Here is a 24,379-nt window from a genome sequence, read left to right as displayed (position 1 = left end):
GGCTTGAGTCTTATCCAAATTTGTACCAAAGCTGAGGTTTTAATCACATCACACTTGCAGTACTTAGAATGGCCACAGAATTGTGCTAGCAGGCTGGCTTATTTGACAGGCACTTTTTCGAGCAAGTATTTTTCATTGGTTGTAGGATAAAGCTGCAGTGTGTATTTGTACAAATAATAATAAAATAATTATCCGCCGTTGGTTAGCAAACAGTTAGTCCTGGCCCAAACTCATACCATTGTTTGCACAATACTGCAGACTCAAACAAACAGTAATGTTTTAATAGAGTTAGTCTTTTTTTTTTTTTTTTACTTTTTTTTTTACACAACCTTTAAATTAGTGTTTAAACGTCACCCATTAATAAATGAGAGGGCAGTAACTTTCATTTTAGCTTCCCCTTTTAAGTAGGAAACTGTTTTGCTGAATTCATGACTTTCAGAATTCTCATAATCTTTTAGTTAGAATCTCCATTATTCAGAATTCTTTGTTAACTGACTCATGTGATGGATGCATTTTCAGTAATTCAATGTTCTGTAAAATTATTACGGTAAGATGTGGCAATTTCTTGTAGCATGAAACTTTTTCTGCCTGTTTTCTTTATTTTATTTTATTCTAAACATATACCATGCTATATATTCTGGAAAAATACATCTAACTTCAAGAGAGTCTTCACATACAAGTGGTCTAAAAGTGTGAAAGTGTTTCTATTTCCCATTTTTCCCATTTCATTTTATTTTCCCATTTAAATTTTTATTGCAAACTATTTTATCAGCTTCAGAATTGGAGTGAAAGTTGAAATGAAAAATTGGTAGTGTCCACAAGTTTGTGTGAAACCTGATGTCCATGTTCTCCAGTACGGCTATTTGAGATGATTCAAAGATTATCTTGAGATTCAATGGCAGTAAGAACACCTGACCCACCTGAATAAAGTCACATGCTGCAAATTTGCTTAAATATTAATTTTATTGAAGGAGTTTCACCGCACTTACGATAAACAAGGTGCCAGACTAGAAGAACAAGACCAGAAATCTAAAAAAAAAACAAAAAAACCCACTAATTTCCACAGTTTCCGCAAGCTTTGTGTTTGGTGATTAAATTTGCTTTAAGGATTTAAGTGTGCGGACTGTTTATTTATTTTTTAAAATATTAATTAAAAATATTTCCTATTTTATTAAGGTTTTTTTTTGTTTATTTAATTTTTTTTCAGTTAAAAAATGATTTTGAATCTCAGATTTTCAGTGAGACTTTTGAACCCTACTTTATGATCAATACACACGTCTGTGTGTCATTGCCATGTTCTGCAGTTCATCAGCATCCCCGAACCAGAGCTTTGTGTTCATCAGACCACAGCAGGTGAAATCAGCTTTGTTATCGCCACTCAGGCCTCATTTGCATCGCTGCATGTGCAGTTTTGAACATGCGAGGCTATGAGTAATGAAACCAGAGACATGAAGTAGGTCAAAGCTGTGAGGACTGACTGACCAAGTGGAAACTGAACTGTCCCTAGGGAGGACGGGCAGGGGTAGTACGGGTTGATGCGGGAAGAGGGGAAATTGTAGAAACAATCGTATCGGAGGCATCGCCGACAATGTTGAACTGCATATTATTACCTGCCGGGCCCTGTAAGTCGCTTCTCGTATTGCACAATTCTGACAAACTGTTATAACGCTCACGTCACATCATGGCTTCCCCCCAGCCACCCTCACAGTGGAGTCGCCTTTCCAAGCATTCATGGGTGGGGTGATGCTTCCCGTAGACCATTGGTTTGCCACAAGGGAGCTGAAGCATGTGCAACAATCCTTGTATTACATCCATGAGTTTATAAGTCCTTCTTGACCCACGCACAGCATTACACATTCATATTGTTTATTATGTTCACTGTACGCATGTGTAGTTGTGTTGTGAGTGCGCTCTGTTTAATATTGGTGCTGCTGCACTGAATTTCTCTTTAGGGATCAATAATAATCAATCTTTTTATATCTAGTGAGATTGGGCCGCACTGCAGCTGCAGATGTTTCTCTCAGTGTATGTGTTTCTGTCTGGTTGTATGTGTAATATTGTCTGCGTCTTTGTGTGTGTGTGTGTGTGTGTGTGTGTGTGTATGTTTCACATTATAGGATTTAGGGAGGTTTATTTCCCTTTTGTCACATCCTTAGGATTTTATAGTGAGAGAAAGAGAGTGAACACAGGCTTAACCCAAGAGAGGAAGGAAACAAGCACAGGAAAGATGGGGGAGGTGAAGGGGTTGAACTTCTCTTGCGCACTCTTAGAAAAAAAAGGTTAAATCGGTTTCTACTATATGGGTTCTTGACTCAAAGAACTGTTTATGCGAAAAACTATTTCAGTTTTTTTTTTTTCTGGTAATAAAGAATGTTTTCAAGCTGTTCATGAAATGTATTAAAAAATAAGTTAAAACAAAATTAATTAATTAAAAATAAATCCATAAAATGATCGTATGATGGGAACCCCTAAATCCACATAATACCTGACAGAACCTTTTCTTCTAAAAGTGCCTCACTCAGAACAGGAATATTCAATTATTTATTAAATGAAATATTTATTAATTGTTAAAACACAAAATGTAATGATTACATTTACATTGATCCCTCATTTGAGACGTTAAATGGAAATTCTGTCAATTTTTTCACACTCTTGTCATTCCAAAAACCTGTATGACTATGTCTTTCTTTCTTTCTTTCTTTCTTTCTTTCTTTCTTTCTTTCTTTCTTTCTTTCTTTCTTTCTTTCTTTCTTTCTTTCTTTCTTTCTTTCTTTCTTTCTTTCTTTCTTTCTTTCTTTCTTTCTTTCTTTCTTTCTTTCTTTCTTTCTTTCTTCCTTTCTTCAAGTCATAGCCTAGTTTGTAATTTACTTAACCACGTGAGTGCCTTAGTATTTCGTGTAGCCTACATAAAGGAAGTCATACATGTTTTTAATGACATGAGGATGAGTACATCTGAGGGAGGGGCTATCCATTTAATGTCTTCTCATTTGCATAACTAAAAATGTTCTCATGTAAATGCAAATTAAGTAGATATTTTTACAGAAATATACAAAAATTCATTAAGCCAACGATATTTATGTTTGAACAACATAATTTTATGTGGCACATTTACAAGTCAAAACCGACGACCCGTAGTTAACACTTCTCAGCATCCTTTAGTGGTTGCTGTGATGAGTAAATTGGCGCTTATGTGGGCATCATTTCCTGTTTGGTGCGAACGCATCTAAAAAAATCGTTATTCACAGCTCTTATTATGCATAACAATAAGGGAGCTAATGACTACATAAACATGTGCACATCCAGCACACTAGATGGGTCAGATAATCCATTAGCACATGACAGCGCGCGCGTGGCGGTGGTGTCAGCAACAGAGTTCACACAGAACGTGTTGCATTTAAAAACGAGACGCAGCGCAGTTGAATGGGAAACAATGACGTTTTAAAAAAGTTTAACTTCGACGCGGCGTAACGGTCAACGGTCCTGCTATGTGTAGCCTACGGTGAATGTTTACAAAATAAAACAGCGCAGTGGAACGGAAAAACGCATTCTGTGTAAACCGGCCATTACAGTGCCAGCAGCAGGTGTATCCTATGTGTGTGTGCACGCGTCGCCATTGTTTGTTTATCACCCAACTATAGCTCTTATCCATTCAATCCCTTTTGGATTGGCATTAGCATCGGTTTTATAGCTCATCTGCAAGATCATTAAATTGATTCATGACTACATTAATCCTGAACGTGTGTTATGTGTGTGTGTGCAGATAAAGAGGGGGCTAGTAGTCCTCGAGCACAATGCTAGGTCATAAGAGAAGCATTTCATGGCCACAGAGAGGGGGAATATTAGGAATGAGAGATGGAACAAAACGGGAGGGGGGAAGTCTAAGAGAACAAGACAGCATATTCATATCCATTCCTGTATTTATAGTAAGCCTGCGGGGAGGGGGCCGAAGAGGGCGTGGCTTCGGTTATGACATTCTCTCTGATTGCCTGAGAGCGGAGGAGACAGAGAGAGAGGCTGTGTTTCAGCATGCATGTGTGTGAACCAAAGAAGGGAGCTGTTTTCTAGCATGCGTGCTTGTGTGTGTGCGCATCCACCTTATTTTAAATGCACTCCTTAGAGAGAGAGGGTCATGTCTGCACAATGTGTTTGAGGGGGGGAAATCAAGCTGGCTGCATGAAATCAGTGTGACTCAAACAGTGTTCAGCGAGAGACGGACCCTTGGAGAATCAGGTAAGACTGCTTTCTTTATTATTTATGACTGTACATTCACTGTGTATTCCTCTCAGCATGACCGGTTGTATGTTTATGTGTTCGCCCTCCATCTCCTCACACACGCAGTGGAGGCTCACTGACATGTTTGTGTGTGTATGACAGCGGTCATTTCTTAGTTGAATGCATTGTCCACTATGGATGAGAGTGTGCGTGTTTGTGGCAGATCCGTCTAGCGCGTCCACACACACATAGGCTATTCGTGCTTTTGCATGTATGAATGTGCGCATGAATGTCACATATCGAGAGAAAGACGCTAACTGACACGGGCTGCTTCCTCTTTCAGGGTGTCTCAGTAGCATTGATCGCTAGGCAGTCACTCAACTCTTTGCTTCAGTCTTCCACCTCCCCTCTCACCTACTCTACCTCTGTGGTGTTGTTATTTGGCTGAGGGGTTCCCTGTCTCTCTTTCTCTTCCTCTTTCTCGTGCACAACCTACCGCCTTTCATTTTCACACTTCAAATCACCCTTAAAGAGACAGTACACCTTGAAATGAAAATTTTTTTCTGTCACCCTCATGTCTTTCCAAACCTGTATGTCGCGTCTTTCTTTTGTCAAACAAACATGTGAGGAGATGGTTCATGCTGCAAAGAAATTAAATAATGACCAGGAGTGTAAGGCATCAATCACTATAAAAGTAGTCCATTGTGCACTAAGTCATCTTAGCTCATACTAGATTTATGTGAGGAATAAATCTACATTTATTGTGCTTTTTGAATAAAATCTCCGCTACCCTCGCTCTCAAATCTCAGTTATGGGATTTAAATATTCAAATATTAAATGCATAAACATATTCAAATTTGGCATGTCACGACTGGTTACAAGACACACAAGATCCAGTTACATTTTGCATCGCTGGTGTCAAACCTGAATGAAATTTAAAAGGGATAATTCACCCCAAAATGAAACTTCTGTTATTGAATGGCTTACTTTCTTCTGCAGAACACAAAAGAAGATATTTTGAATGTCCATACCATCAAAATTAATGGGGACGAAAACAACTCTGGATTGTATGGGCATAAAAAAGCCCTGAGAGATTTTTCAAATGATCTTCTTTTGTGTTCCACACAGGTTTGAAATGACGTGCGGGTGTTGTGAGAGCTAAATAATGACTTAATGTTGTCACAGTACAGTATTGCTTATAAGACTTGAAAGACACATGAGTCATAGGACCATGTTTATAGTGCTTTTTCCCTTTTTTTTTTAGCTTGACAGACTGGTTATCATTTTCTTTCTGTCCATGAAAAAGAGAAGTATCATAATTCTGACAAACTTCTCCTTTTGTGTATCATGGATTATAGAAAATCATACAGGTTCAGAACAATGAGAGGATGAGTTCATTTTGGGGTGAACTAATCCTTTAAATAGAGATATGTAGCAGTTGGGATATATGCTCCATAGAAAGGTGGATTGAAAGATATGTATGAGTCTTCAGAGGCAAAACTTGGCAGATAAGCAGGAGAGAGCAGGGAAATGCAGGGAGAGGCGAGATGAGTTCCTTGCACGTCACGATTTAGGACTTGAGGGGAAGTTCAGGAAAGAATACAGTGACTCAAGCTTCTTAACATGGGATCAGAGTGTGTGTGAGAGAGTGTGTCCATGTGTGTTTTCATGTACACATGCTGAAAAGGAGCGGCAGTGCAGAAAGGGAATCGTGATTGTCAGATAAGCAGTCTCATATCAGCATGACCTCTCAGCTCCTACATTTACTGCTCTGAGCTGTCCCTCAAAGCTCTATCCATCTATCCATCCTGCCCAGAAGAAAACTGTATTTCTCAGAAGTAGCTCCAGTGAGTTATGGGAAATGAGACAATATCACAATATTGCTGTTTTTATTGTATTTTTGATCAAATAAATGCTCATTTGGTGAGCATAAAATAATTCTTTCAAGAACAATAAATAATCTGACCACAAACGTTTGAACGGTAGTGTATGAGCTGAGACGTGTGATAACTTATGCGCAAAATTGGAATATTACATAAAACATTTGCAAATAAAGCACGTTTCATCCTCATGTGTTAAAAATCGTCACGTTTTGGGACATCGGTGCAAAATATCTGTATTAAAAATGGATATTTGAGATGCTGCACGATGTGATTCGTCCAATCAATTGAGTAAAGGGTTTCCATATGCGCATGTCTTCTTATTATATAAAAAAAATATATGCGCCTTATTTGAGCATGTACGTTTTTATGCGCATCTTTGTGTTTCCATCCAGTTTTTTTTATGTGATATCCCAAAATGTGCATGAAAATAAGTGAATGGAAACATAGCTATTGTTGAGATCTCTTCTGAGTGAGATTACTGGACCTTTTCCTCAGGAGGAAAATGGGAGACTTAATCGCATTGCTGACTAGGAGAAACAATTGAGATTATACCAAGATCTCATTTGTGATATTTCATTCCTATGGGCAGCTATCAGAGCAAGGCATATATTAATCAACTTAGTCTCAGGACATATTTGCTAATTGCTTTTGCAGAAACACACTTTATCATAGTCAGTTCACAACATGTTCAGAATAATGCTTACTTTATTGGTGCTTGGTGCATTTGTGAAGTCATTTACTTGTAGATATTGAACATTTATAAGGTCTGTGGACAGACACACGTTTGTAGCTTCAAGAGATCATGAGTGTCAGGACTAACTGTGTCACGGATGTGGTTTGCATTATCACTGGTCACATCACATGAGTTTCTGTGCTGTTGTGTAGGTATGATGTTGTGGTTTATTGTTGTGTAATTAGACAAGTTGGCTTGTTTCCACTTAGACTTTTTTTTTGAGTGTAATGGCTTTGTTACACTTGAGTGTTGTGTTGGCATATCGTCAGGAAAGAGTTTGTGGGAGTGGCTGGGAAATATACATTGTGTGTTTAAGCTGTTTGTTTTGTATGTCCACTACCGTTTGTGACCATCAAGAGTTTTACATCGGAAATGATTTCTATTTTCTATTCTATTCTGCTTTCTATTCATCAAAAAATCCTGAAAATAGTATCTTCATTATATTGAAGAACATTTTTTACTATACTTTTTTATTAAATAAATGCAGAGACTTCTTTCAAAACATAAAATAATCTTTCCGACCCCAAACTTTTGAAAGATATGTGCACTTGTGAGCTTAATGTTATTTAAAGGGACAGTTCACCCAAAAACAGTTAGTCATCTTTCTCTCTCAACAACGTTTTTTTTTCCCTCAGAAGACAAAAGGAGATGCAGAATGAGCTGCCCTTTTCCATGTAATCAAAGTTGAAGTCCTCAGGGTCCAAAAAAAAGACGCATAAGGACCATAAAACTTGTCCATACAACTCATGTTCTATTAGCAAAGTCTTTTGAAGCCATACTAAAGCTTTGTGTGAGCGGTCTATCTGTCAAGGTAAATATTTTGCCTCGAAAATCATGTTTTAAAGCCATGGTTACCATTTACAAAAAAGCGCAGCCTAGAAATTCAGCTAATTATCTGCTTTTGTGTTCCATTGAAGAAAGAAGGATTTTAAAAGAGTGGAAGTAAATGTACCTGATCTTTCACATTTGGGTGAGCTGAGGTATCCCTTTTTCGTGATACATTACATTCAGCCTTTAATATTTGTGGCTTTGTCCGTGTGGAAGGAGCATCACTCCATGGCAGTGAGAGAACACAGCGGTGTGTGTGTGTGTTTGTGGGGTCCCTGTGGTGCTCTGCTCTGAGAGATAAGACCAGAGCTCAGCTTCTTCCAAGCCTCCACTGGGAGCGTAAAACAGGATTGATCCCATGGATCTCCAATTCCCCTCAGTTTCTTTAACTCAAGTCAATATAGTAGACAGATCAAGTTTAAACAGGCACATTCACTCAGTCAGGACACCGGAGTGGTTTCACACAGGCATTCACTGCTGGATCAATACATATGCTTGCTTATGTGTAGCTGGCAGATTTCAAGCAGCAACAACCTGAACCGGGGTCCTGGATACCCCAACTACTGCCCTGCATATAGACCTATATATACCTGAAAGATTTGCTTATTTGTAAATTGCTAAATGCGCTATGCAATTGCATTTAGTGTTATATAGTTATAGGTGTCTATATCGGAGTGTGTGTGTGTGTATATAATATATGCATGTATATGGCTGTGTGATATAGCTAAAAAAATGTATAAAAAAATGTATCACAACATAATGTTTCATATCATTATGTATAATTATTGACAATTTTAAAAACCTTTTTTTAGTATAAAAGGTTGAATTTAAAGCACAGTTTTTTTTAATCCACATTAAGGCATATAACAAAGTATACTAGTTTAACAGTCAAGTAAAAAAAATCTTCTTAATGCCTTATATTAAGATTAAAAGTGTTACTTTTTTGTTATATATACACACACACAGAGAGATAGAGAAATGCAGCCTTGCATTTTCTTTGCCTGAAGTATCAGATTAGAGTTTACTATTTAAAATGCTTCAACCTTTCTCTGCAAAACAGAGAAACCACTGCCAAGAGTATCAAAAAAACACTGGCATGTGCTGGCATACACTAATTCAATAGAATTCAACCCCATTGTGCACAAATCCGATTCAACTCTTGTGAATCAATAATAGCATTATCATAATGAAGTCTCTGCTGAGCTCTGATTGGCTGGTTTAGGCTTTTGACCTCTAAACACTGAGATGGAAGTGAAGAGCAGACTGTCATGACTGCTCAGTGACTGAGAATACATCATGTGCCTTTTGCATGGAATCAGTTGATGTTGCCTAAAAATAATGTTTATACTATTTAAATTATGGGTAAATTGCAATATTCATTTATGTATTGCCATTATTGCATGAAACGCTTTGTGCTCATGTGACAGGGTCAAAAAAATTTGAGCTGGATTTAGTTTGAAACAATTTCCACTCAGAAATTGCTAGTAAATTTAACAAATAATTGTTAAAGAACTGCAAATAACAAATTGAATTAAACCTAAAACGTTTGAAGTATATATATATATATGCATCATTTTGTACTGCAAAGCTGCTAGTCAATTTTATTACATGTTTTACATGTTTTACATTATATTATTATATGATGTATATTATTTTTTAATTATTATATTATTTTTATTATAATTCAATTTAATTAGTTAAATTAGTTTAATTAGTTTAATTAGTCAATGAATTATTATATTGCATCCAAATTCCTAAATCTGGGGTTTGTAATGAAAAGCTAATCATTTTTGATTGAAATTTAAATGATTAAAAAAAATATACGATTAAATTGAATATATAATTGTAATAAAAAGAATAACAATCAAGATAAAAGATTAAATATTTTATTTGTTTACTTGAATGTCATTTGACCATTAACTACATCAGAGAACTGCAAACATGCAAATAAAATATTGATTTAAAATCTCAGGGCGCACTTCATTTAACATTTTACGTCAAAGCGATTTGGCTTACAAAAATGTTTACGAATCCCGGACCAAAACATGTATGCTATATGCGCACCAACACATGCATACATAAAATACATACATTACTATCGTGAGAAGCCCATATATATGGACATAAGCTCACAATGTGCGGGACATTTCTTTTTGCATTTCTCAGGTTATAAACAAAGAAGAAACCCACCTGCACGTGTTTGGTACTCTAAATTCTTAATGCACAGTGCTGGAGCAGCACTCCCCTGGTCTGACTATGACTGTGTGGGTTTGTGCCAAGAGCCATGATGACTCAGGTCCCTCCACCCTCTCATAAGACCAACGGCCATCACTGGCGCAACTCACAGGAACTCCTGCGCAGTTCAGGCTGCCATTCTGCAACAAACAATCAGTCACGTAGCTTGTCAAAGACAGAGTCAGAGCTAAGTCAGATCTTTAAAAAAAAAAAATCTCCCTTCCCTTTCCTATGTGTTTAAGGCCTTTAATTTGAGTTATTAGCTCAAGCTTTAGACTAGTGGTTCTCAGCTCAAAAATCGGGTCACGGGTTTGACTTGATTAGATTGCAGACAGCATTGAAGATGCTAAATGCAAAAACTAAAATGCAACTAACCATATAATTGTTCATAGTTGTGATGGCAAAATAAACAGGCTTCCTAAAAAAAGAAGTAAACAGTTCCTATATTGTTGGTTGTTGATATCAAAGGCTCTGTGTCCAAGTCCAACCAGACTCTATTTTTGTTGTAAACTGATCTGTCATTTGGTGGAAGCAGTCAATTTAGGCACGTGCCAACATGGACAGTTTGCATTGTACAAAAATAAGTACAATTTTGGTACTGTGTTGGGTTGCCACTTGACATTCATTGTGAAGTACTGTAAAACAGGTTAGTTTTTAGAAATAGTAAAGTGTGTGGATACTTAACTTAGGATCGACAGGATGTCTTCATATGAGAATCTTTCTGAATCACTCACACACTATAGAAGACAAACAGGATGTGGGCAGGTGCATACTTTTCGCTTAACCGTTTTCGTCTTCTGGAAGTGCCCGTGACACGTCAAATTGAAGTAACGTTTTTTCTCTCTCTTCCTCTCCTGTCTCTCTCTTATCTTGTATTTACTTCCATAATCCATTTATGGTTTGTTTCTGTCTTGTACATTTGTCTTTGTCACACCTTCTTATCAAACTTCTGTGTTTCTCTCTTCCAGGCAAGGACAATCGCATTTAACCACTGTCTCAGGAAACAGAACTAGAAAACCATCAGGCCCCTGCAACGTTCTCTGCTCTGAAAACTAATCTTTAAATGCACATGCTCAGTGCTGAGAGAGAATTGCTTTGATTGGAACTCCCTCCGTGTTCACAAACACACACACTTGCACACAGAGACTTCCCTGTTCCGTTTCTGCTGAGGGCACAGATTAAAAGACTGGAAAGATTTTTCTTTAGAAGCCCAGTATGAACTCAAGACTGAACTTGACATGTTTTTCTATAGTGGAAATATAAATCATTTTGCAAAATAAAAACACCAATACGGAATTAGAGTATTTTCTTGGTGAAGAGGAAGGAAATCTGTGCGTGATCATCTCAAATTGCGAGCCACTGTGAACAAGTCAACAGGAGCGCTACACCAGCAAAGGAGACCATGACATCACATGGAAAACTGAGAAAGGAAAAGGGGTGTCTGGCGGAGTATGAGACTCAAATCAAAGGTAAGAGAAATCAATTTGATTCTGGAATATTTAGTAAAGATGTTTGTGCAAATACTTTAACCACTGTCTATGGCATTGTGTGTGAAAAACATTACAGAGTATACAGAATTGCACTGTATTCTCTGATGGCAAGGCGCTTAATTTTAATTAATTGGAAACAGTAGTGTCCCCCTTCTTTTAAAGGGGGCCAGATATGTTTTACAATTCCTAAGCTAAGTTAATTTAAGGGGCTCTGGGTCCAAATTCAGTGTCATGTTGCATCCTTTCATAAATGATCTTCAAAACCAATTATAACTTTAAATGGGCGAACTGATGCTGGTGTCAGGTTTTGCTTATGATTTACTGATGTTATTCTTTCTCTTTTAGTCCTTCATATACTTTATACGTATATGATGTGTGAGTACTGTACTGTATGTTTGTTGTTGATTGTTGTTTTAACAAATAAAAAATGGGGAGAGTGAGAGAAATTAATCTCATGCTCTCTTTCTTTTACTTGGCTTGGTAGTACAGACTAATGCACATCTCAAAATGTGATGTGTGTTCTATGTGTGAGATGTAGGCCTGGACTGTGATGTATTTATAGGCAGTATTAGGGATGCTGTCTTCCCTCATCCAATCAGCTCTGAGCCCCAGGCCAGAGCCACTAGTGCCAGGAGATGTAAATTCATTCGTTCATGCTGCTTTTTGTGCTGAAAATCATCCATTCATGATCTATTTCCCTTCTATCTCTTTGTTCAGAGGTGCGTGGTCAGCTATCAGAGCAGCTAAAAATCCTAGATGCGCAGGTGGAGGTCAAGACCCAGCAGCTGCAGGATCTAAGCGAGTACCTGCGCAGACGAGGGGAGATTGAGGCCGAATATGCCCGCTCTCTGGAGAAACTCAGCGAGAAGTTTACAGTGAAGACTAAGAGGTACCCACCCTGCTTTTGCAGTGATGGATGGATGGGTGGGTGGTTGTGTGGAAGTGTGGGAGTGTGGATTGATGGATGGATAGGTGAATAGATAGGTGGGTGGATGGATAGATGGATGGGTGAATGAATAGGTGGGTGGATGGAAGTATGGATGGATGAATGAATGAATGGATAGGGGATGGATGGATGGATGAATAAGGGATGGATAGGGAATAGATGGATAGGGGATGGATGGATGGGTGAATGGATAGGTAGGTGGGTGAATGGATGGATGGGTGAATGAATTGGTAGGTGGATGGATGGAAGGATGGAAGGACAGGTGGTGGATTGATACGGGATGATGGATAGGGGATATGATAGGGGATGAATTGATAGGGGATGGATGGGTGAATGGATAGGTAGGTTGGTGGATGGATGGGTTAATCGATAGTTAGGTGGGTGGATGGATGGGTGGGTGGGTGGATGGATGGATGGGCGAATGGATAGGTAGGTGGGTGGATAGATGGATTGGTGAATGGATAGGTAGATGGATGGATGGATGGATGGATGGATGCGTGAATGGATTGGTGGATGGATGGGTGAATGGATAGGTGGGTGGATGGAAGGACAGGAGGTTGATGGAAGTATGGATGGATGGATAGGGGATGGATAAGGGATGGATGGATCGATGGGTGGGTGGATGTTTGGATGCAAGTTTGGATGGATAGATAGGTGATGGATGGATGGATAAGTGGTTGATGGATGAATAGGTGGGTGGATGTTTGGATGGATGGATAGGTGGTTGATGGATGGATAGATGAATGGATAGCTAGGTGGGTGGATGGATAGGTGGGTTTATAAATCAAATATAATTTTGTAAATTGCATAAATAATCATGAACAAATGAATATTGTGTACTTGTGTATTCTCACAGAGTAAATTTTTTGCGTTTAAAAACATGAGATGCAGTGGCATAGAACCCCCCCCCCCCCACACACACACACACACACACACAATGTCGCGAGACATGTTTTTAAAAGTTGAACTTCTTTTAATGGCTTTCGAAACATATGGCTCTATTGTGCAATACGTGGTGAGTGTAACAGTCAAAGATAACCATCTTTCCCATGTTTACAGAATGTATTGTTTTTGACGTGAAACAAGGTCTTCTCCAGCATTGAGCGTTTCTATTTCCACAATGATTTGAATGAACAACGCAGCACCGCCGCACAAGAAGGTTAAACTGGAAAAATCATTAAAACACCAAAAGGCAACACCTCTTACATCATCACCCCATTTCGTGTGCCACAAATAAGGCTGTGCACACCTATAATTTTAATGCACCGTTTTTGCATTTGAATGTGGATTTTTTCTTTTAAATTCAACGAATATTCAAAATTCTTCATTTTAATTTGACAGCCCGAATAGGTGGATGGATGGATAGAAAGAGTGGCTTCATTGGCACATCATTTTGTTCAGTAACCAAATAAATGAGTATTTGTGAGTCATAGAATCATTTACTCAACCAATTCATTCAAAAACACTAATCCATTTAGTAACACCACCACTGTGTTATTGCTCTGAGATGCGCAACTGCTATGGCTTCGTTCTGAAATATTTTAATTGGCTGAACCAAGTACATAAAGTAACTGGCAATATCATGTCTAAAATGTGAGCTACTCCATATTAACTGTTTAATTGTTTTTTATTCATGTTTCGTTTTTAAAATATATATATATTGACCTCTTAATTTTGAATCAAACTGGATTATCCGGTGAAGCGGAAGACGTCTCTCTAGTGATATATGCCAGATTTGCAAACTTCTCCGATCATTAGTCTTCTTAAAACCGCTCATTTCTCACAATCAACTGGAAGCTCACATTCAGAGCTGCCTTCATTCAAACAACAACCGACCGATAGAACCAAGTTCCCAGCATACATTTTTCTTTTCCAGGATTCCGTTTCACACTGAAGTACGTCACAATAAGGATGAAAAGATCGGTTGCGACATTAACCAACTCTTTCATTGTCTCTGCTCGTTTCTCTCTTTAGGAAGGAGCAGTTGGACCTGTCGGTGGCTCAGTGCTGGTCTGTTCTGCTGACCCAGACCAGGCAGGAGAGTAGAGATCACAGTTCACTGAGTGAGCTCTGCGGCAACACACTCACGCAGCGGCTCTCACACTGCATAGAGGACACACACCGCCTGGCAAAGCGGGTACAGAATCCCCACCATATTACCCGCTCAGACATCTAATTTCTCCCTCTTTCTCTTCCTCTTTTATTTACCGACATGAAACACTCCCACACAAAACACAGCCAAAGCATCTTCCTTATTTTTACACGCCGATTCTTATTCTCTGTTTCAGAGCAAGGAGGTGGGGCTCCAGATGCAGGATGAGCTCTTGAAAGTCACCACAGAGATGCAGACGGTAGGTCGGAGGCTGAGAACATGCTAAATATACACTGAGCAACACGCTCTACTGAGCCCAAATGGCATCGGCTTTGAATAACATCATCTCACTGCGGCCAAAGACGGCATGATTTAACTTGACTAAATACCACATGATGCACATATTTGCTCATACATTCACGATTGAATGTGTCTGCATGTCTTTATATAGACCTCAGTGCAATTTGGTCCCTCCTGTAGCACAAAAAGCCCACGTGCCCCCCTGCTTTCCAGAGCTCGTTTTTCTCGCTGTGCTCGGGTCAGAGCTGCAAGATCAAGCCCACTGACCCCGGCCGACGGCAGCTGTGTGCTCTCTACCCTCCAGTGGACAAACAGCTTGCCTACCACAAGTGTCTTGGCTCAAGGCTCAGCGTTTTTTTGTTTGCGTGTGTCTTTTTGCAGTCTCTTAAAATAAATACGCCAAGCTTAATCATTAAGAATAAAAATAGGGATCTATAAGAGTATGTAAAATAGGATGTAATTGAGTATGACACCTTGGCAAGTAGTAGCCTAATCCTGGCTTAATCGAAGCCCTGTCTGTGAAACCGGGCCATGGCTTATTATGATAAGTAAAAAAAAGATTAGACCATGGATTAAAAATAAACTTCATATTAATAATAATAATTTATTATAATTGTTTTACTATTATTATTATTATAGTTTTATCTATCCATAGATTTAACAAAAAGCTTCAAATGTCTTTTAAAATAAGCCAATTATTTGCCCACGAATAAAACGATAAATTCAAAATAATGATAAAGATTAGTAATAAGAATAATAATTATTAATATCATTTTTGTTGTTTTTGTTATCGTGGCCTTTTTACCTTGTTTTTTTTATATATTTGAACATAAGCTTAAAATATCTGGCTTATTATGTTAAAAACAATAAATGGAGAAAAAATGGAGTAAAATTTGTCATTATTATTATTTTATTTTTTATCTTTTTTTTATGTATTAATCTAACAATAAACGTTAAATATCTGGATTATTATGTTAAAAACAATCAAATATTTGCACATGGAGTAAAAATAAACTGATGTACTATTACTTAATTTCCACAATTTTCTTTCTCAAGTAAGTTTACCTTTACCTTGTGTTTAAGATGGTTAGATATCACTGATAAACAAGATACAAATATGAATTTCTGTGCATCTCTTACAGGCTTTGAAGACGTATCATCAATACCACATCGACTGTCTGGCTGCTGAAGGAAAGCTCAAAGAAGCCACACGTCTTGAGGAGAAACAGACGGGCAAGTCATCTGATCTCGGGCTCATCCAATCAGGGGGTCAGAGGCGCAGCTCTGTGAAAAAAATCGAGAGACTGATGGAGAAGGTAAAGTGCTAGTTTGTGATAAAAGAAAGATGGTAACATCCGGAGCTTCGCTCTGTGAAGATGGCACAGGAAGAGCAAGATCTCACTTTATCTCTAACCCCCAGTTTCCACTCTACTTGTGTTTTCTTTACAGAGACAAGGGAAAGTACAGGAAACTCAGCTGAAGTGCACTAAAGCTCGTAACGACTACTTGCTCAACTTGGCAGCAGCTAATGCCTCCATGAATAAGTACTATCTGGAGGACATTTGCACTCTGATTGATGTGAGTCTAACACATTTCTGTCCCATTACCTTCAGTCTAGACACTCTTTAGGATGTGGTTGTTTTAGTTCCCTTTTCATTTTGAATTGACCTCTGACCAAAAAATAGCACTGACCATTCTATCTAATGTATTTACTGTATGTCCATTGAGAGAACACTACAGAAAACCATTTACGCTACCACCAGTGAAAAGTATGAACATACTTCTTAAACAGATTTTGATCTGAAGCTTTATTCTTAAAGGTCCCGACATGAAATGTTCACTTTCTGAGGTTTTTTAACATTTATATTAGTTCCCCTAGCCTGTATTTGGTCCCCTCATGTGTAGAATTTTCAATCGGTGTAAACCGAGCTTTGGCTATTTTTCTCTTCTCTGCAGCTCAGACGCGCTGATCTTGAATCTCCTCGTTATTGCGTCATAACGAGGAAAGGTTACCTCCCCTTTCTTTGCTTTGCCCGCTCAGAGAATTTGGCCCGCCCATGAGAAAATGAGCTAGGAAGTACGAACGAGTGAGCGCGATTTGACTTTTTCCTAGAGAAATAGCTTTGAGATTTGAGTTTTTCCTCAAGAGATATCATGGCTTGCAAACGAGCGAAGCATGGCAGTTGATCAATGTTCTGATGTACAAATTGAACCCAAAAGTATTTTTAGTTCCTTCATCCGAGCCTCTGAAGAAACAATGGGTTCATTTTATTTTACACAACTTCCAAAAATTTTGTATGGTCCAAATATTTCACCGACGGACACGCCCCTTCAAACAGAGCGTTCAAATCAGAGGCTAAAATCAGGCTAGGAAAAATGCCTTTTATTACTAAATGATGACTATTTTTGATCTAGGGCAACCCAGGAAACATTATAAAATAATAAAATAACCCCATGTCAGGGGACCTTTAAATGCTTTAAAAGCTTTATAAGACAAATATTTATAGGGCCTATGTATGAATTTCTTGTCAAAACTATTTTTAATGAATGAGTAGGATTACAAAGATGAAAGAAAAGAGCCTATCACAGCTTACCTACTGTTAAAATCCCAGAATGCACCTCACGAAGTCACTTGATAATTCCCACACTTCCATATGTGTTATTTCATAGTTTCAATGGCTTCACTATTGTTCTACTTTTTGATAGGCAGTGTGCATCTTTTATGGCACTGATATCTTCAGCTGAGCTCTGAAATGTGTGTGATGGTTTGTTATTCCCATTGCCTGAGGCACGTAGTAGAACATGTCACGTCAAAAACATCACAGCAGGTTTAGTCAGTGAGCATGAATCAGAACATTCATGTTTGCTCAAGCAATGACTGTATTTTCTTCATTTTTGTCTTTATCTTGCCATCGGGCTGATGTTGAACGCAGTGCACAGATCTGGGGTACCACCTGTCTGTGTCTAGGGTTATACGCGGATACCTCTCCAACAGAAACCGAACACTCCAGAATATGAAAAACGGCTTTCAGCAGCTAGACACGGCAGTGACTGGACTCAACCAGAGCCAGGATAGAGATGCTCTGCTTCAGGCCCACAACACTGCGTTTTGCCTGCCTTTCCGCTTTCAGTACCAGCCCCATGAAGGAGACCAGGTAACGCATGAGAGAGACTAAATGTGCTCAGTGCAGCTTTCAGTAGCTCTTGAATGAATGAAATCCTTGAAATACTCTGGTGTTATAATCAGTGTTGGGGAAGCTACTCTAAAACTGTAGTTTGACAAGCTACAAGCTACTCGTAAGTTAAAGTAGTTAAACTACAGTCAAGCTACTCTTTTGGAAAAATAGTTAGCTACACTACAAGTTACTATCAAAAAGTAGCTAGCTACATTGAAACTACTTTTGCTTTTTTGAACAACGTATTATTAATAACTGAATAAGTGTCTGAGGACAGAAGGGGACAACAATACTTTTTGAAATCATAATTTTATTGCATTGTTTTAAACACTAAAACATTGCAATAAAATTATGATTTCAAAAACTATTGTTTTATTACACACAACACCCAAATATCTCAGATTGTTTGTCAAAAGTGCAAAATTGTAACCAATAGGCTACAACATTGCAAGAAAAAAATATACATCCAACGTAAATTGCATGTAGAACATTTTCTCAAAAATACCGATTGAACTTGGACAAATAAGGCCATGGGTAATTAACGTTAGTTGTTTCTGGGTCAATGACGTATAAGGCCTTTGAGAGGCCCATTTTTAAAATACTTGAAATAATAATATATTTGTCTATTTTCTAAACATGTGGAATGTAGTCTACACATGCATGTGTGTGAAAACTTCAAACAAAGATATTTTAGTGCTTTTCAACTCAAATGAATAGGGCAATGACCTTAAAAAGGGCAATGACCTTAAAAAATTTCCTTTGCATAAGTTATATTTTAAGAAGTATCAGTAATTAATTGAACTGTTTAAAAAAGATATACTCATGTGTCCTTTCATTTATTGCAAATTATGTTAAATACATTTTTATCTATAATGGCAGTGTCACCCTCATAAAGCAATTACATATTTTTTTTACTCATATAATCCATAAAACTGATTTAAAATGTGTAGATATAGTATCCACTTATTGATGTTATACCAATGAATTATATTTCAACCAAAATGGACAGACATTATTTTTTGAATTTACTGCAGAATTGAATATAGTTGGTTACCCCACATGACAAATGGTCGCCCCACATGATGAAAAACAGCAGGCAATTAAGACTATTCAATGATTTTGATAGTTAAAACACATTTAATGGAATTTTATGAAGAATCAGCATATTTAATGAAATTTTATGAAGAATCAGCATATCCATTTCATTTGACACATTTCATAACATTAACAGTTTCCTCACTATTTCATTTGACACAAAAGCATCATATTAAAATTTTCAATACTAATGCATTAAACGCTCGGACATAACATTGAACAGCATCTTCCTTTTTTATTTTCATTTCATTAATCACTTAAACATACAATGTTTGCATTTTCATTACTATTTTCATTTAACAGTTGAACATAGCAGCATTCTGCAGACACATTGAACAGCATTTTCCGCTGCCTGTAGCGAGCAGTCTTTTCTTTGCTTGTTAGTGGGGCCATCTAGAAAAAAAAAGTATATTTAAACATACACAGAGTTAGAAAAAGAATTGGAAAAAGTAGAATGAATGCTTAATATCACACATTTCTTTGATAAAAAACATAATAATCAAAAAGAAGTAAGCTTAGTCCTCTGAAGGGAAATTATTGAAATTTAGAAAAAATATGTGGTGAAATGTAAAAAGTTATTTAAAACAACTAAATGCATATAATGAATGTAAACATTTGCATACAGAAACTACAAATACATGATATGTGTTTTCTATTATTTAAGCAATCAGTGGCGGTCGCCCCACATGATGCTCGGTCGCCCCAGATGATATTTTCAAGATTAATCAAGTATAACAGGCTAATGCTTAGCTATAGAGCCCAAGTTAGCTTCTTCTCACCACATATCACTGACAAATTTACAATTTACAAATTTAAAAATAAAGATTTGCGTATAAAACTTATAATTTACAGTTTTAGGTTGGTCGCCCCACATGATATCAAAATGTGACGTATACACTGCAGCAGTTTTAAAGAGGATTTGTTTGTAAAAATGAGAGTGACAACTCACCTGCTAGTTGTCTCTGTGGGACCCTCACCATGAGGCTGGCTGATGCAACATCCTCTTTGAGATGATTATCAGAATATAAGTCCCTTATTTGTATTTTCTTGATGGTCGCCCCAGATGATATTTCAGATAATGAACATCTTCGGACAAGATTTGTTTGTTTATTATGATTGAAATGTGTGTACAAATGTTTCATAACTTTGTCAATCAATGGAAAACAAGTTTAAAATTATGCCAAATAGGGTAAGGATTATATTTAAATTATTTTAGTTTGATTTAAAACCAGTTATCCAAACAGAAGTCAAGGCCGGACGGTCGCCCCACATGATGTTTTCACACTTCAGGTGGCAGAAAATGCCAATAAACCAATTGTTTTTAAAGAAATAAGAGTGGGCATATGTATAAGGGAGGTGGTAGACATACATGTTATAATTTTATTAATTTTAATGTTTATTAATTGGTAAAAAGTTCAGTCGGACAGAAAAAGCAAGCGTCACGTCATTGACCCTTCTCCATCCTCCAAATCTGCTGTCACATCTTGCTCCATCATCATGTGTGTGTCAACACACTTCTGTACGTCAGTGAACTGTTAGCCGCAGATGTGTGATTAAACAACAGGTGACGGTGATGGCAAAAAAATGAGTTTGTAATCTAACAAGATGAAGAATATCCTAGCAGCGCGCTGATTCGCGCAGGCTCGACAAACACAATGTAGCTTTTGCTCGAGCTACACCGCTACTTGCTGCAAAAAGTAGTTAGCTACTGGAAAAGCTACACTGTTTAAAAAGCAACTGAGCTACTGCCAAGCTACTCAAAAATGTAGTTAAGTTAGTAGCTTCGCTACTTGTAGTTAACTACTCCCCAACACTGGTTATAATGTGTATAATGATAATATATTAAGATATTAAACTTTTGTAATGTTTTAATATAAAATATATCTTGTATTTGAATGCACAACCTAGATTTTTAATAGAAATTCATTTTTTAATTCAGCAAGGATGCATTAAATTGATCAAAAGTCGCCATAAAGATATTTATATTTATATATTTAAAAAAAAAAGAACTATTTAAAAATAAATACTGTTCTTTTGAACTTTCTATTGGTAAGAGTATCCTCGGGGAAAAAAAAAACAGTTTCCACAAAAACAATGTTTTCAACATTGATAATAATAAGAAATGTTTCTTGAGCAGCAAATCAGCCTGAAGGGTAATAAAATATATTGAAAATAGAAAACTCTTGTTGGAATTTATAATATTTCGCAATATTACTGTTTTTACGGTGAGCATAAGATACTTCTTTCAAAAACATGAACAAATCTTTACCAACCCCAAGCTAACTATATAGTGTAGTATAAATAAATACAAAATGAAAATTTATAAAACTTATATTGTTTATAAATAATAGATTTAATATCATTTTCAAGGCATAACTAAATATATATATATATTTTTTAACTTGACACCAATTGACTTTTCGCAAAGACCCGTCCATCAAATCCTCCCATGTAAATTTACTATCTCTCCTGACTGCTTTGACGAAGTATGATTGGTCAGATCACCTGTCGATCAAGCTCCTTGCGAAGGGTCAATTGTTGTCACCCATAATTCCTTTTTTGGAAACTGAAAGGGTTTAAAAATAAGGGGTTACCAAGATAAAATAAGTAATATTGTTCTGGTCATGTGGTCATCATGAGAGGCGGGCATTATGTAGAATAAAAACATCTGGTGTATGTGATAGGTGTGTGAGGTGAGCGCAGAAGGCCAGGTGAGGTATGAGCTTGAGACCAGATTCCAGCAGCTTCAGTCCAGACTGGCATCCGTTACCTTGGAAACTGACGAGGTAAAATCTATGCTACGCTCTTTATTTTGGTGCACTCCTCCAGAGATGCTCATTGCAGCACTATGCGTCTCTTTTATGCTGTTATTTTTACTTTTCACTGACTTCAGGTCAGTAAGACACTTAAGACAACACACTCAAATCTTCTGGAGAGCATCTGTGATGATGATTGCATCCCCGCCCCGGACGCCTCCGCCGCCCCATCAGTGGAGAGCACGGGTGATGGAACAGGAGCCAAACCCAGCCTTGCCAAACGCAGAGCCAATCAACAGGACACAGAGACCTTCTACTTTACAGTAAGAGCTCTTCCCAACATGGATGTGCTATATGACCAAAAATATGTGGAAACTTCCTTCTATTCAGCAAGGATTCATTAAATTGATCAAAAGTGACAGTTAACGTGATTAATGTTTTCATGTTCAAAAAAAGAAAAGATTCTATTTATTAAAGAATACTGAAAAAATATTCCACAATAATATTAAACCGCATAACTTTTGTCAACATTGAAAAAAATTAGAAATGATTTGAATATTTGAATGATCGAGTAATGATGCTGAAAATTCAGCTTTGATCACAGGAATAAATTACATTTTAAAAATATATTGCAGTAGAAAACGGGTATTTTAAATATTAAAAGTATTTTGCAATGTTACTACTGTATTTTTTTTTATCAAGTAAGCAGTCTTGTTGAGCTTAAGAGACTTCTTTCAAAAAGAATGGTAGTGTACTGGATACTTTTGCCTTTATAATGTTCATGCAAATCATATGGCGGAAAAGTAAATAACTTGATGACTAAAAATAACTTGGTCATTCATATTCAATGTTTTTATTTTTTAGAAAGTGAAGGAGAATGTAAGCGGCAGCTCTCTGATCTCCAAACTCGAAGCCAAGCATGACCTACTTAAAGAGGCCATACAGAAAGGTAACTAACCACAACTAATCTGTGCTTCGACTAAAAATAAAGACAGTAAATAAAAGAAGAAAGAATGAATCTAATGCCCTCATAAAATATAGAAATAAATAAAAGTTTCCAATGTTATTGTGGCAACGGTGACTTTAGTAACTATGTATTCGGGCAAAAAAAATGATGCGATTGATAACCTCTCTATCCTCATTCTACCCCTCTTTCTCTTTTGCAGCTGAGGCCATTGATAGCGATCCCTCCAGGTACGTCTCCCATCCCATCTGTCTCTGTGACTATGAGCAGTTCACACAGTCATGTGCTGACAACATTGGCCGCAATCCAGCAAACATCTGCTCTTGTTTCCTGGCCGACGGCCTTTGCGTGCTCAGCAGAAATTAAGACGGCTCCATTGAGAAATGTAACGATCAGTTTAATTGACTGGAGTGATCGAACAAAACACAGTCAATTTCCTAATGAGGCTAAAACATCTCATTGTGGGATAAATAGAGTGCGTATTGACCCCAAACGGTGTGCATGCTCTAGAGTACATTTCTGTTTGTGTTGTTGTCTGTTCTGTGTGAATTACTGTTATGTTAGCATGTTTGCATGAGTACACTGATGCCATAGTGTCACAGTGGAGTGCCGGTGTATATATTTCCCAGAATGCAGCCTGGTAGGGCAGTGCGTGTGCGGAAAGCCAGGCCCTGCTCCCAGTACAACCACAAACTCTTCTCTGGAGACATGCTCTCCTTCATTCAGGTATAGCCCTGCGGCTGACAGCCCTCTGCTCTGTTACGGACAGATTTCTGTAATGTTCTTGCTGTGTTCCTCTAACTCCATTCCCTCCATGGCTTCCTTAACACTAGCGCCTCACTCTCATGTGCTTCTGGTCATGTGTGTTGCATTTGTGCAGTTCTGATATGGCTTTGAGCATGGCCTTCCCTTTGTCTGACTATTGCCTCTGTTGCCTCTGTTAATGATTACTCGTGAATTTCGGTGTGACCAGTCGGCTTGTAAATGTTAAATTATGAGAACATCCATGGAGATAATGTGATCTCTTCATGCTCCCCGAGAAAGGTTGGAGACATTGGCGCGGCTTGCACGATTGTGTTACTGAATCTTATTTGAAATGACATGCTATGTTATTTCCATGAAGTGACATGGCTGCTTATTAAATCGGGTGAGACAGACGCGCACGCTCACAGTGTTCTCTCCAGGCATCTGTGTGCAGCCTAATAATCCGTGTGCTAAGCAACAAAAACGTGTGTTCACCTGTGGGAGTGCATGCATGTTTTTTTGCATGTGTGTGTGCTTATAAGATCCACTGTGAATACTGCATCATTTCAAAAGTTATCAAAGCCTCTTGCTCAGTTTTTTAATGCCTATAAAAACAATGTGTCTTGCTTTTCATTGAAACTGCTGGCAAGTGTTTTTTTTTTTAATAGCCTTGGTTCTGGAATTTCTTCATTGTTTTCTCCATAGGGATTTAAGAAATAAAAACAGGGAACGAACAGTTCAAGGAATTAACAATGCCATAAAGAATTATGAATGAGTAAAATCCAAAAGCGCAATAATAAACTATTGACACGTTTACATATTTATGTGTATATATTTATAAATGTGGAAATATACGAGTATAAATTGAACATATTGAACAATTTAAACATAATGAAATTTAAATATTTACTCATTTATTTATTAT

The 24,379-nt window shown here is 37.5% G+C and overlaps 1 protein-coding gene across 3 annotated transcripts in view; it reads left to right on the top strand.

The window, feature by feature from the left end:
- Positions 1-3,956: 3,956 nt before the first annotated feature.
- The window catches only part of arhgap4b (Rho GTPase activating protein 4b), a 32,314-nt gene continuing 11,891 nt past the window's right edge, over positions 3,957-24,379 (top strand). The window contains exons 1-13 of one of the 3 annotated variants that reach the window (XM_039652041.2): positions 3,957-4,230; positions 10,860-11,360; positions 12,099-12,270; positions 14,302-14,464; positions 14,616-14,678; positions 15,862-16,035; positions 16,169-16,297; positions 17,653-17,874; positions 21,675-21,776; positions 21,884-22,069; positions 22,611-22,695; positions 22,913-22,940; positions 23,340-23,436. In XM_039652041.2, the coding sequence (XP_039507975.2) occupies positions 11,294-11,360; positions 12,099-12,270; positions 14,302-14,464; positions 14,616-14,678; positions 15,862-16,035; positions 16,169-16,297; positions 17,653-17,874; positions 21,675-21,776; positions 21,884-22,069; positions 22,611-22,695; positions 22,913-22,940; positions 23,340-23,436 (1,488 nt within the window). In that variant the 5' untranslated portion in view covers positions 3,957-4,230; positions 10,860-11,293. The remainder of the gene's footprint in view (positions 4,231-10,859; positions 11,361-12,098; positions 12,271-14,301; positions 14,465-14,615; positions 14,679-15,861; positions 16,036-16,168; positions 16,298-17,652; positions 17,875-21,674; positions 21,777-21,883; positions 22,070-22,610; positions 22,696-22,912; positions 22,941-23,339; positions 23,437-24,379) is intronic. The other 2 variants (XM_039652040.2, XM_039652044.2) reach the window with 2 other exon arrangements.

Source organism: Pimephales promelas, chromosome 20 (genome assembly GCF_988280905.1).
Source record: "Pimephales promelas chromosome 20, fPimPro1.hap1.1, whole genome shotgun sequence".
NCBI classification, from domain to species: domain Eukaryota; kingdom Metazoa; phylum Chordata; class Actinopteri; order Cypriniformes; family Leuciscidae; genus Pimephales; species Pimephales promelas.
Note: the sequence above shows the minus strand (reverse complement) of the source record. Positions and strands in the feature narration are given on the sequence as shown.